Genomic DNA, 14,926 nt, shown 5'->3' with positions numbered 1-14,926 from the left:
CATATGCTTTCCTTAGGAAGGTGTGCTAGACACTGATTAATGTAACATAAAAATACTATACATATTTATATATTTTGCTGTTGTATTATGGAGTGACACTTTCATAAACTTTTCTATACTGCTCTGATTATATAATGGTAAATATTACAATATCATAGCACAACAACAGTGATCAGCAATAATGATAAGCCTAATACTCACAACAAAAATAATAAGGTCATATAGATCATAACACAGTCTTGGAGGTAAGAAGTGGATTATCCTTCACCTGAAATGTTTGTCTTTTCATCCTGAAATGCGAGGCAAATGTTGGATCACAATAATTAGGAACCACAGTTTCCACAAATCCCTTCACTCGATTGGAATGTTCTCCTTTATTCTGGACGGCAAGGGCATTGACTGTTACATCGAGCGTATTTTGCAGTATTAAACTCATATTAGCGATTTTGTCAGGCTCCGAAAATTCTTCAAACAGAACACAAAGAATGGCCTTCTCAGCTGCCATAGTTGCAACTCTTGCGTCATCAGAACAGGGTGTTCAACGCACCACCATTTCCGTTTAAAAAACGTTTTGCACCGTTTTTGTTGGGGCTGAACGCAGCCCTGTTTTCCGGGTTTGGTCAGGTGATGTTCGACATATACCCTATTGGCTTTCCTACCTGCCTGTCAAATATGTGTTTGCATACCTCTGTGCACCCTGTTCGCATACATCATCAGCACATTCACATACTGTGCAAGCAGAGCGAGAATGGCAGACAAACATCAACAACCTGATCTCCCTTCCTGGTATTGTAATACTTTTACTTACTGTGCTATAAAGTTTTCTCACCGGGGAATGACACATGATGTATTGTAGTAATGTTGTCTCTGGTCGTCTGGTGTGCCTATGCGTTCAGGGGGCGTGGCTTTGCACGGCGATTACAGGGTTCGCTTTCAGTGCTATCAGGCTAAAGTTAGCATTTTCCGAGATCTCCTACTGCACCTTTAAGAAAATGCTTTGGTAGGCCTACAATTGTAACTGTATTATCATTAATGGGTTTCTTAACCTGAGGGTTTGTTCACAACATTGTATTACATATTAAGTAATGACAGTTTTGTTGGTGCTTTAAGAGGCATTTTCATGCATATAGTCAGATTTAACCACATATTCAGGATTCGGATTAACAAAAATATATAAGAATCAACCATTGAAGTCCACATATTGTCTGTGGTGGTTCCTTCCCTGCACAACATAATTATTATTTCTTATTTTACCACATTTTATAATTTGATATATGTAATTAAATACAGGCTAATTAAATTTAGGAATGATTTCCTAATGATCTTGATATGGTCTAGTCAGTCCTCAGGTATGAATATGCAGTGTTTAAATTAATTAAATGTTGAAGGTGCACTCGGTAAATTTTATTTTTAACTGGCTCATATTCATCCCAATTTAACCAGTGGTTGTGAACTGACATCTATCAGCATGAAGTTTGTTTACTAATTTCTTGGAAGCAGTTATGCATGTTGTTTTGTTCCTTTTTTCCTTTTTTGTTCCTCTTTATGTCTCGTATTTAAAACATACATGTAATGGACATTCAATTTAATCCAGACAAATTTAATCTTAGAAAAATTTCTGTTCGTTTTGTACAGCTGGTCATGTGATGTCAATATGTTGTTAGTGCCCATGAGGGGGCGACCGGCTCCATGTAGAATAAATCGCTTTATGGGCTGTAAATGATTCTAATAATATTTCTCTAAAGTGCTAGTTATACTGTATGAAAAAAGTATTTAGAAAGAAAATACACTTAAAGTGCACCTTAGAGTAGGTGTTCAACTTTACAGTATCAGCAAGGCAGGGACGAGCTATAGCCTATGATTGACACTTTTCTTGTAGTATAAATTTGCATGAGCCTCGCGTTTCATTACCTACTCATAAATGTTTCCCATTGTCTCCTTCTCATTATGCTGTTGAGCTCTTTCATGTAAATGTCAGAGAGGTTTGACAGAATCTCTCTATCAATCAGCTCTGCTTGCCAAAGGTAAATGAGTGGGAGGGTGGGAGGAGTCTTGTAACAGCGCGTCAGAGTGTGTGTGCGTGTACCGGTGCGCAAGGAGGGCACTTGGGCGGAGAGGGACGCAAAGCATCGCGCCTGAGAGCTTTTGCATTACATGTTCGCACTCCGCACAGCTCACTCCAGTGTACAGGCTTTCGCAAACTTTCCCCGCGTTGAGAATGGCAGAGCAATCGAACAGCGATGGAGAGGAGAGGAGCGCACCCATGAGGGGCTTTGCCCGACAAGGTGCCCTGAGACAGAAAAACGTTCACGAAGTTAAGAACCACAAGTTTATCGCTCGCTTCTTCAAGCAGCCTACTTTCTGCAGCCACTGCACGGACTTTATCTGGTAAGAGAGTTTGTGCGCTGTAAGTTCATTGCCTACTGAAGTGTATGGCAAGCTGCTTTAACATTCATTTATTTAAACTAAGTAATATTTTGTTGCTATTTAAAAAAAAAAAAAATTTATTAATCCAGTAAGTAATCCAGTAGTGACTTGTAGCCGTCAAATGCACATGCAACTGTTTATTAAAATGCATGTACATATTCAGCAGATACTATTAGTACTCATTCATTAGTTACTAGTAACAAATCCGGCGGTTGCCATCCATTTTGCTATAACATTTTCTTTTTACTAATAGAGAGATGCTAGTAACTATATGTGAGGCACTAGTTTATGTCTTAAAATGTGTTCTTATACGTAATGACTTGCCAGAACTGCTCCTTTGCTGTTAATTTAAATGTCTTATTAGTTAACTTTGAAATGTTTCTAGTAAAAATGCAATGGAAAAGACACTGTTGTCTAATAAATTAATAACAAATAAAAATAGGTATAGTAAACTAAACAGAGATTCTAGTTAATTTAAGGAATAAATGTTAAAATGGCTTTCCATAGAGGTGGACCTGTTACTGTTGCAGCTCATGTGTAGCACTGTACACTGTCTCAAGACCTATTGTGTGGTCTATCTAGACAGCACTCATTTGTGGGCATCATATGTAGACTCAGCCGACTCTGAACAAGCCTAGAATGGCCAAAATGCTGTTTCGGTAGGAGCTTGGTTTCGAGTCACAGCATTATTGGTTTCCCAAAGTAAAGGATGTAAAGTACAAAATAAAATAAAATGTAAAAATGTGAATGAAAAATGACTTGTTCGCAGTTGCAAGACAATACAAGACAGTACAAGAAATAAGAAATGAGTTATACTACATGAGACAACAGCCAAACCACAAAGTGATGTAGTGCAAGTGTAAATGTTTAAAAATTATGGTTTCATTATTTTTTGAATGAACCCTTGGTTTTATCTTTCAGGGGTTTTGGGAAACAAGGATTTCAGTGTCAAGGTAGGAATTTATTCATTAAATATTTTGAAAGATCTCGGAAAGTATAAAGTGCCTGTGGTGGTATTTATAAATGTCTTGCAGCAACAGTAAATCATTTTCAAGGACCTTCAGTGTATTTGACATGTCTCAAAGCTTTTTTGTTATGATGGTGTTACTGGAGGACACGCTGACAGTGTTTAGAGTCTTGCATGAACTTATACGGTCCATTTTGAAAGGATGCCTTGAGGTTTTCCAAAGGTTTCCACCAGTTTGATGTTCTTGGATATCTCAAAATGGTGCCTCGAGTATGTTTCATTTTTGTAGAGTAGATATTACGGTATTATACAAAGCATCTTGACAGTAAAATGGAAAGTAATTGACAGGACGTTTAATAACCTAGAAATTTGCACACTGGTAAAATAGACGATCCTGCAGATATTCTTATTAGGCAATCTCTGATATCTACATATCTCATTTAAATTAGATTTTCAAATCATTTTAACAGCAGAAGTCTGATTCTACATGCTTAATTGTTCAGATTTGAAGCATACGATGTCTTCACTGCAGATGTTCATGCCTCCCATTTGTCTCATGAGTATAATTATCAAATTTCTGAGGGACGCCTTTCACATTGGAGTATGAACAAGTTAGGCATTTCTCATATGAAATCATGGTGAAAATGCAAAGAGACCATCCGGATAGCTTTTTTCAAACTCTTGCACAGGCCGTATGACTTGGAAGTGTGAAGTTTTGGCACGTTTTCTAACATTGCAATTTGTACCTGAAGACCTGTGGATAGCTGTTTTCTTAACTGTATGAGACTAAATTACCCTGGAAAAGTGATTTAATTCCTGCTCCCCTCTTATGCACTAAAGGCACTGGATGTTCTTTAAGATGACTGCAATTACCGGTCACGGCAGGTCAATGGCACCCTCTGCGGTGCTGCACTTCTCCATTTTTCCACCACAGGCTTCAGCACTAGCTCTAATTACAGGTGCACAGTTGAGTGTATGATGACTTTACCCACTGCTCGATGTTTCTCCTCTCTCCCTCTGTTCCTAGCTCTTTTTCTTTCAGACACGCTCTTAAATCTATTCACATCTTCTCTAAACCTGTTGAAACCCTCCATTGATTTGTGAGAGCAGCCCTGACTTTATCTGGAATACCGGACCCCATAGGAGCTGGGGGAGAAAGGGAATTCTTCTGCAAGGTCATGCTCAGACATGCTGAAACCTGAGGTTCTCTGCTGGAGAGCAAAGCTGTCTGTGCCTCCTGTAGATTATTCCTAAAAGAGTGAAGCTCTGCTAGAACAGTGTAGGAACTATACATCTTGTTCATTATTAGTTCATTGTAGTTTATGCAGTTTATTTTCCTCCTTTTGGTGTGTATTGTGAATGCACCAGAAGAGCAAGACATGCTTTTCGTTTAATGATTTAAAGAGTATTGCACTAAATGTTTATGGTATTTTTTGTCTTTTTTTGAATCTTGACAGTCCCATTCACTTTAGTTGAATAGAAGAGAGCTTTGGGTGAATTGTTCCTATAAGGGAGCTTTCATACCTAGCTTGTTAGGAGTGTTTGTTTCGGAAACCTGACGTCTGATGTTTTCTCCACTAGTTTGATTTGTTTTGGCATATGTGAATATGACAATTGCACTTAGATCTGCACCAACCAATCGGATAGAGATTGCCCGAATGGTTCATTTGTGTTGAGAAAGACCTAACGGACCAAGCTGTATCATAATTCATAATGGGAAAAGCGTGAACATAAACACATATTTGGTACACTTTGAAATGTTCTTTTGTGAAAGAGAACCGAACCAAGGAGAAAATGCAACATTGTAACTTTAATCCTTGTTTTGGAACATAGCAAAAGATCTACGGTTCTGAAAATGCCCTAAATAAAACTAGACTTTTTACTCATGGTACAGAATGAGCCTACACAGCTGTGGCTCTCTAAATGCAGTGCATGAAATGCGACTACCCTGTAATTGTGTAAAGTTATGGTAGAAAAGTTATAAAAGTGAGGATTTTATTTATTTATTTATTTGTTGTAGACCGTAAATGCCTTTCATCCAATGAAATTCTTGCACTTAAATGGTTTATGGTTCTGTAATTCAGTGGTGCTAATTATTATTGTACTATTTGGGTACAATAATGCATTTTAGAACTTCTGTCATTAATTATGAAACATTGGTTTAGTACACTTTTAAGTTTTTCTACAGTACAAATTTTTTTAAAGATATTTTGCTTTTGCAAGGATGGGAACATTCTAGAAGTTTCTGTAACATTCCGAAATATTCTGTAATATTCTAGTACATAGGTCTTCAACCCTGCTCCTGAAGACCCACAGTCCTGCAAAGTTCACCTGGCCTGTGACTTTTCAAGTGATCCTGAAGACCTTGATTTGCTTGTTCAGGTGTGTTTGATTAGGTTTGGAGCTTGAATTCTGCAGGACAGTGGGTCCCCTGGAACAGGGTTGAAGACCTATGTTCTAGTGCTTTCTGGAACATTCCAGAACATTGTGACTAATCATAAAAGACAAAAATCATCCAAAATACACCTCTGAAGTTTTGGCGACTCACTTTTTGTGACTGTTTATGTTCAACTTTTGTTAGCTCAGTATTATGTCATTTTTATGCATGAATAATAACAGATTAGCTTGTATAAGTTGCATTACTTAGTTGCTCTTTATGGAACGTAATAATGTTGCGTTACTTGGCCCTTTCATACCTAAAGTGTAATTAATAAGCCTCAGGCTGAAGGAAGTCACTCCTAATTTCTCTCAACATGGGGACAGGAGAGGTGTCAGTGAATAAATGGGAATAACTCATTTGAAAAAGTAACAGATGTTTTAATGTAAATATAACAGTAATGAGTTACTTTACTAGTTACTTGAAATAAGAAATCTGATTACGTAACTCGCGTTAATTTTATTGCGTTTACACTGAATATCTCCAGTTCCTGGGTCACCCTGACTTGAGATATAAGGTGTGGACATTGAGTGTGGGAAAATGGCAAAATCTGTGTGGCGAAATTTTCATCCAATTGTATGGATTTCTTTTCTAATGTCTGGATTTTACCCATGAAAAATGTCATTGTGTACTTCAAGGGAAATAATAAATTATTTTGCCTTCAAGACTTTTTAATGTAACAGTGAATCCATCAGCCATTAAGCAGCGAAGAGACACAAATAACAAGCTGGCCACTCGCTGGCAATTTTTGTGTGCGTTCAAAGAAGAGAAAGAGACTATCTGAGGAAGGCTTACATATTCCTATGGAATACAGGCACAGCTGTGATCTGGTTCTTCCTTAATCATGTGGAAAACAGTGAGTAAATAATAAAAGAGGATTTCCTCTTGCTGTCAGCTTGATGGTGAGCCAGCTGCTTAGGAGAGCCTCTTTTGCCTCCTCAGTCTTAATTGCAAAATTACGAGTTTGAAGAAGAACTGGCAGAATGTTCTACATCTGGATAGAGCTGAGGAAGAGAAAGAGAGCAACAGAGACAGATGAAGAAGTGCATACATGATGAGAAGGGAGCAAGATGGTCAGAAGAAGAAATGAGAAATCCAAAAAGTGTTCGAATTTTTAGTTGAATGACAATATTTCAGAGTGAAGGATTGAAGAAATCATTAATGTACACTCGGTCAGTCATTATTGCAATTGAATGTCTGTTTAACAAAAAAGTAAATTGTTATAAAATATTGATTTTTTGTTTAAAATTATTATGTGAGAAGAAAGAGACAGTAGTGATATGTGTGATGAGTGATATGATACTATAGTGTTAGAGATTGACCAATCATAATCACTCAGACTTACAGAAAGTCTCTTTTAACGGCAGTTATCATTATTTGTACACCTAACACCTTTCAAAACCACCCTGATGATTTCACTTGTATGTCTCCAACCACTCACCTTCTGCCTAAATGCCCTTGGAAATCAAAGCAGACTGTGATTGCATTTATATATTTGTGATGCAGGGGGTGTCTCACACCTCGCTATGTTCTGTGCAAAGGAAGGTGTAGGCCGTTTAAAGCCTCTATAAATAGCATAAGTGTTCCATGGAGCAGTGCTTAAATAAGGGGGGGGGGATGTGTGGGCGTTTGGGGAGATCAGAAGTTTATGAAACGCATAGAAGAACCTCAATCATTAAAGAACATGGCATCAGTTCATATACGTCATCACCCTGTTCTTGCAAGAATAATTCATGTGTTTGCTCCATTTTAGCAGCTTTGGAATGGCATGTTCCAGACAGTAGCCTCATTTTGAGAGGAAAAATATAAATGATCAATGGCGGCATAAGGCACTGCTGCGCTCTACTGTAGAGAGGAGTGAAGCTGTGTGTATCAGCCATGAGTAAGATTTTATTGCTGTGAGGTTTCTCAGGACAGTTAGTTTTTAGTAATTTACAATTGAAATATCAACTATATGTTTCTCCTAAAAATAGAGACAAGACAACTATTGACAATCGGTAAGAGTAGAGAGATATACAATCAATGTAGATAGCATATTTTTGGTTTTGGAAAAATTTGATGAGATATGTTTGTTTTCTTATTGAAATGTTTGACCTTTAATTGCAGACTTTGATATCGTAGCAATTCTGAGTACAATTTGAAACATTGAGATCTTTTCTGAAACACTAGAGGACGCACATTAGAGATTGCTGTTTGACTTCAGGAGAAAAATGTGAGAGGCAGACGTCTCCATTTGCCCTCTGTGTGATCCCATTAAGTACATTTACATGCTCTTTAAAAGTTTGATTTTCAGTCAGAATAGATTTCAGAATAAAACAGTAATTCATCTTTTAAAAGTGTAATGTAAATAGTCCCACTGAAATTGCATTAGTCTCGTAGAAACCAGTACAATTTACCTCAGTGTTGTACTCTTGCTCTGAAATACAGAGGTGATATGTGACCTATTTAATCCTTCAAATATTCAATGTCCACAGCACTATTTGAATATTCAAACTATATTTGTGTATTTAATCGTTCAAATATTTTATGTTCTTAACAATATTCAAAGGCCTCATGACTCCTGGTGGATTGATTTTCTGGATAAGGATTCATTAGGATTTTTCAGTTCAATTCACGTTTATTTGTACAGTGATTTTCACGAAACAAATCGTTGCAAAGCAGCGTCACACAAAAGTTTCTATGTTACATTTAGGAGTAGTTTATCAGTGGTGACTATGTCAATGTGATGCCCATATGGCAGAAATGTGTAGTAAAATCATACAGTTAGTTAATGACATGTATTCAAACAAACATTGAACACTATTAACAGCAATGATTATATGTTGCGATCAGAGTTTGGGAGCCAAATGCGAAAAAGCTCTACCTCCTTTAGTGGACTTTGCTATCCTAGGTACTACCAAAAGTCCAGAGGTTTGAGACCTTAAGGAGTGCGATGGATTGTAGCGTGATAGAAGACTGGTTAGGCATGTAGGAGCTAAACCATTTATGGCCTTATAGGTAAGTAGTAATATTTTGTAACTGATACGGAACTTAATAGGTAGCCAATGTAGAGATTGTTACAAATTGGGGTAATATGATCATATTTTCTTGACCTGGTAAGGACTCTAGCAGCTGCATTTGGACTACCTGTAGCTTATTTATTGAAGATGCAGGACAACCACCTAGCAGTGCATGCATTACAATAGTCCAGTCTTGAGGTCATGAATGCGTGAACTAGCTTTTCTGCATCAGAAACGGGTAACATGTTCAGTAGCTTGGCGATGCTTCTAAGATGGAAGAATGCTGTTTTTGTAACAGGTGAAAAATTATTTTCAAAAGTTGCTGTCCAATATAACACCCAAGTTTTTCACTGTAGATCAAGTAACAGTACATCCGTCTATATGCAAATTGTAATCTAAAAGATTCTGTATACTGTTTTTGGTCCAATATATAATGTCTCAGTCTTAATCCGAATTTAATAGGAGAAAATTAATGGTCATCCAATCTTTTACATTTTTAACACACTCTGTTAGCTTAGATAAGTTAGAAGTTTCATCTGGTCTTGTTGAAATATATAGTTGAGTATCATCAGCATAACAATGGAAACTAACCCCAAATTTTCTAATAATATTACCAAAGGGCAACATGTATATTGAAAATAGCAGCGGGCCTTAGACAGATCCTTGTGGCACTCCATACTTTACTGGCGTTAATTGAGATGATTCCACATTTAAGTAAACAAAGTGGTAACCGTCGGACAGGTAGGATCTAAACCATCTTAAAGCCTGTCCTTAAATAGTTTTGTAATTGATCTATGAGTATGTCATGATCTATAGCAGGGGTGTCAAACTCAGTTCCTGGAGGGCCACAGCCTGCACAGTTTAGATGCAAACCTAATTAAACACACCTGATCCAGCTAATCAAGTCATTAAGGCTTATTTGAAAACTACATGGTATGTGTGTTGGAGCAGGGTTGGAACTAAACTATGCAGGGTTGCAGCCCTCCAGAAATTGAGTTTGACACCCCTGATCTATAGTGTCGAACGCAGCACCAAGTTCAAGTAAAACTAGTAATGAGATGCAGCCATGGACTGACGCATGAAGCAGGTCATTTGTAATTTTAACAAGTGCGGTTTCTGTGCAATGATGGGGCCTGAAACCTGACTGAAATTGTTCATAGATATCTTTTTTTTTTCGGGGAGATCAGAAGTTTATGAAACGCATAGAAGAACCTCAATCATTAAAGAACATGGCATCAGTTCATATACGTCATCACCCTGTTCTTGCAAGAATAATTCATGTGTTTGCTCCATTTTAGCAGCTTTGGAATGGCATGTTCCAGACAGTAGCCTCATTTTGAGAGGAAAAATATAAATGATCAATGGCGGCATAAGGCACTGCTGCGCTCTACTGTAGAGAGGAGTGAAGCTGTGTGTATCAGCCATGAGTAAGATTTTATTGCTGTGAGGTTTCTCAGGACAGTTAGTTTTTAGTAATTTACAATTGAAATATCAACTATATGTTTCTCCTAAAAATAGAGACAAGACAACTATTGACAATCGGTAAGAGTAGAGAGATATACAATCAATGTAGATAGCATATTTTTGGTTTTGGAAAAATTTGATGAGATATGTTTGTTTTCTTATTGAAATGTTTGACCTTTAATTGCAGACTTTGATATCGTAGCAATTCTGAGTACAATTTGAAACATTGAGATCTTTTCTGAAACACTAGAGGACGCACATTAGAGATTGCTGTTTGACTTCAGGAGAAAAATGTGAGAGGCAGACGTCTCCATTTGCCCTCTGTGTGATCCCATTAAGTACATTTACATGCTCTTTAAAAGTTTGATTTTCAGTCAGAATAGATTTCAGAATAAAACAGTAATTCATCTTTTAAAAGTGTAATGTAAATAGTCCCACTGAAATTGCATTAGTCTCGTAGAAACCAGTACAATTTACCTCAGTGTTGTACTCTTGCTCTGAAATACAGAGGTGATATGTGACCTATTTAATCCTTCAAATATTCAATGTCCACAGCACTATTTGAATATTCAAACTATATTTGTGTATTTAATCGTTCAAATATTTTATGTTCTTAACAATATTCAAAGGCCTCATGACTCCTGGTGGATTGATTTTCTGGATAAGGATTCATTAGGATTTTTCAGTTCAATTCACGTTTATTTGTACAGTGATTTTCACGAAACAAATCGTTGCAAAGCAGCGTCACACAAAAGTTTCTATGTTACATTTAGGAGTAGTTTATCAGTGGTGACTATGTCAATGTGATGCCCATATGGCAGAAATGTGTAGTAAAATCATACAGTTAGTTAATGACATGTATTCAAACAAACATTGAACACTATTAACAGCAATGATTATATGTTGCGATCAGAGTTTGGGAGCCAAATGCGAAAAAGCTCTACCTCCTTTAGTGGACTTTGCTATCCTAGGTACTACCAAAAGTCCAGAGGTTTGAGACCTTAAGGAGTGCGATGGATTGTAGCGTGATAGAAGACTGGTTAGGCATGTAGGAGCTAAACCATTTATGGCCTTATAGGTAAGTAGTAATATTTTGTAACTGATACGGAACTTAATAGGTAGCCAATGTAGAGATTGTTACAAATTGGGGTAATATGATCATATTTTCTTGACCTGGTAAGGACTCTAGCAGCTGCATTTGGACTACCTGTAGCTTATTTATTGAAGATGCAGGACAACCACCTAGCAGTGCATGCATTACAATAGTCCAGTCTTGAGGTCATGAATGCGTGAACTAGCTTTTCTGCATCAGAAACGGGTAACATGTTCAGTAGCTTGGCGATGCTTCTAAGATGGAAGAATGCTGTTTTTGTAACAGGTGAAAAATTATTTTCAAAAGTTGCTGTCCAATATAACACCCAAGTTTTTCACTGTAGATCAAGTAACAGTACATCCGTCTATATGCAAATTGTAATCTAAAAGATTCTGTATACTGTTTTTGGTCCAATATATAATGTCTCAGTCTTAATCCGAATTTAATAGGAGAAAATTAATGGTCATCCAATCTTTTACATTTTTAACACACTCTGTTAGCTTAGATAAGTTAGAAGTTTCATCTGGTCTTGTTGAAATATATAGTTGAGTATCATCAGCATAACAATGGAAACTAACCCCAAATTTTCTAATAATATTACCAAAGGGCAACATGTATATTGAAAATAGCAGCGGGCCTTAGACAGATCCTTGTGGCACTCCATACTTTACTGGCGTTAATTGAGATGATTCCACATTTAAGTAAACAAAGTGGTAACCGTCGGACAGGTAGGATCTAAACCATCTTAAAGCCTGTCCTTAAATAGTTTTGTAATTGATCTATGAGTATGTCATGATCTATAGCAGGGGTGTCAAACTCAGTTCCTGGAGGGCCACAGCCTGCACAGTTTAGATGCAAACCTAATTAAACACACCTGATCCAGCTAATCAAGTCATTAAGGCTTATTTGAAAACTACATGGTATGTGTGTTGGAGCAGGGTTGGAACTAAACTATGCAGGGTTGCAGCCCTCCAGAAATTGAGTTTGACACCCCTGATCTATAGTGTCGAACGCAGCACCAAGTTCAAGTAAAACTAGTAATGAGATGCAGCCATGGACTGACGCATGAAGCAGGTCATTTGTAATTTTAACAAGTGCGGTTTCTGTGCAATGATGGGGCCTGAAACCTGACTGAAATTGTTCATAGATATCTTTTTTTTTTCAGGAAGGAGCACAATTGAGCAGACACAAATTTTTCTAAAATTTTAGACATAAACAGAAGATATGAAATGCGTTTGTAATTTACCAGTTCACTAGGATCTAGTTGTGGTTTCTTAATGAGATGTTTGATAACTGCCAGCTATTTTTAAAATGTTTTAATTTTTACCCTAAACGTTATTCTGAGCTTTTTAGTTTCACTACATCAGTCCTGATTTAGAATGCTTAATACGCTTCTATTCTGTTCACACACATTTTGGTTACAAACTAGACTGACAACCACATTCAATAACCAAACTGACTCTCTTCAATTTTTAGAACACACACCTGCATTTTGAGAATCAACTTGTCTTGGTTGGATCCTCGATTGGAAGATAATAAATTACAGCATAGGACAAATTGAAATTCATATCTGTTAGTAGATACAAGTCAACACTAACTGTGTGAATGTAGTCCAGCCGTATTTCCAATTTTTCTAGCTTCTGCCACTATCAGAATGTGTTCTTTTATCATCTCAACTCAAATAGAAATTAAAAAAATGATTCCCCAAAAGTCTCATTGTAGCAATGATCCAATTTCGTTTGCAATCCATTTGTGTTAGAAGTTCGATCTGAATAGTCGATGGGTGATTTGGTGGTGTTTCAACCAGCTAATGAATGTTGAGAGCCAATTACACATGGATAGAAGAGCCCGACAAGAGCCATCTGCTCAGCTTTCGGGACCTAATAAAAAGGTCTGCCGAGAGCCACATTGCAGGAAGAGAATGTGTGTAATAATGCAATATAGACGTTCAACTGCCTGTAAAAGTGCCTCCATGTTAAGCAAGTACAGTTGAAACTCAATTTAGTCCTGAATGCTGTTAGCCTCTCGCGGTGCTTTCAACAAGATTAGATCATGGTGGTGTTTTCCAGGCTACCCGAGGGAGATTTCCTGCTCTATTGACACTTCAAGGTTGTTTACTGCAGAACAGGATCCTTTTGTTTAGAACAAACATGTCTGACCTTTGTGGCTCCAGTCTCCCCAAGATGCATGAGGCTTGATATTCCCTTCTGCTGGACCTTATTCGCTCTCTCTCCTAAATTAAACCAACTTCAGTCCTTTCAATATTTATGTCATTGTCAGTTTTCAGTGTCGATGGCCTGAAAGTACTCAGGCTAAATGAGAGGGCTTTTGGAAGAGTTTTGACCTTCACCTCACGAGCCGGCTGTTCAGGTGCTCTTTGTTTGATGATAGCCGGTACTGAATTTGATGTGTGTGCCAGCCGGCGGGTATGTTGGAAGTTGGAAAGAGGGTTAGGAGGACAGGAGAGGCAGCCACCAGCTGAGCGTCTGAAACTGGCTGGCTGGAGGTCCTGTGGGGACCATCTTGTCTTAGTTGGCCTTACCTTTAAATGGGCCATAAGAGAGATCTCACTCCATCAGCGAGGCAGTCCAGTTTTGAGCTGCAGTTAGATAGACACTTTGAGGACTCATACTGTTTAATGGTGCTTGCTAAGTGAAAGTGAAAGTGACGTGTAGCCAAGTATCATGTCCCATACTCAGAATTTGTGCTCTGCATTTAAGTGAGTAGTGAACACGCACACACACTCCATGAACACACACCCAGAGCAGTGGGCAGCCATTTTTTTTTTGCTGCAGTGCCCAGGGAGCAGGGGGGGTTCGGTGCCTTGCTCAAGGGTCTCACCTCAGTCGTGGTATTGAGAGTGGAAGAGAACACTGGTCATTTACTCCCACCTACAATCCCTGCCGAGACTTGAACCTGCGACCTTTGTGTTACAAGTCCAACTCTCTAACCATTAGGCCACGACTTCCTAAGGCACCTAAATGATACTTCAAATCATGTGGCTTGTTGAGGAGAGGTGTGCTATAACTTTTCTAAGCAATCCAACTTATAATTTTTGCCCGGTGGACTATAAAAGGGTATAAAAAGTATCCCATAGAATTGAATTAAGTAGGGGCCTGTGGCATAGCTGAGGATTTCATAAGGACTCTTTTGACTTGGACCAGCAATCATGGTGTACTGCTAGTGAATTTTAAAGACAATTTTTATTTTGTCCTAAGATTATTTTTTATTTATACATTGTTTGTTAATTGTTCTTGGTCTTATTTTAGCAGTTTCTTCTAGCCTCTTATTCAGTGAGATTTTTATGTTATGCTGAATTCAACTGAAAGTTAAAGGGTTAGTTCACCCAAAAATGAAAATTAGCTTGTGTTTTACTTACCCTCGAAGCATCCTAGGTGTATATGACTTTCTTCTTTCAGACGAATCCAGTCGGAGTTATATTAAAAATTGTCCTGCCTCTTCCAAACTCTATCATTGCAGTCTGCGGGTGTTGCAGTTGAACAGTCCACAAGTCGTCAAATAAAGCACGCGCATTCATA

General features: G+C 37.8%; 1 protein-coding gene across 1 annotated transcript in view; it reads left to right on the top strand.

Moving 5' to 3' along the window:
• Positions 1-2,052: 2,052 nt before the first annotated feature.
• The window catches only part of LOC107752983 (protein kinase C beta type-like), a 129,279-nt gene continuing 116,405 nt past the window's right edge, over positions 2,053-14,926 (top strand). Inside the window, exons 1-2 of the mRNA XM_016569064.1 lie at positions 2,053-2,388; positions 3,349-3,380. Coding sequence (XP_016424550.1) covers positions 2,219-2,388; positions 3,349-3,380 — 202 coding nt within the window. The 5' untranslated portion in view covers positions 2,053-2,218. The remainder of the gene's footprint in view (positions 2,389-3,348; positions 3,381-14,926) is intronic.

The sequence above is a fragment of the Sinocyclocheilus rhinocerous genome, unplaced genomic scaffold, assembly GCF_001515625.1.
Source record: "Sinocyclocheilus rhinocerous isolate Xijiao unplaced genomic scaffold, SAMN03320098_v1.1 scaffold191, whole genome shotgun sequence".
Classification (NCBI taxonomy): domain Eukaryota; kingdom Metazoa; phylum Chordata; class Actinopteri; order Cypriniformes; family Cyprinidae; genus Sinocyclocheilus; species Sinocyclocheilus rhinocerous.
This window is presented reverse-complemented; position numbering and strand designations above follow the sequence as displayed.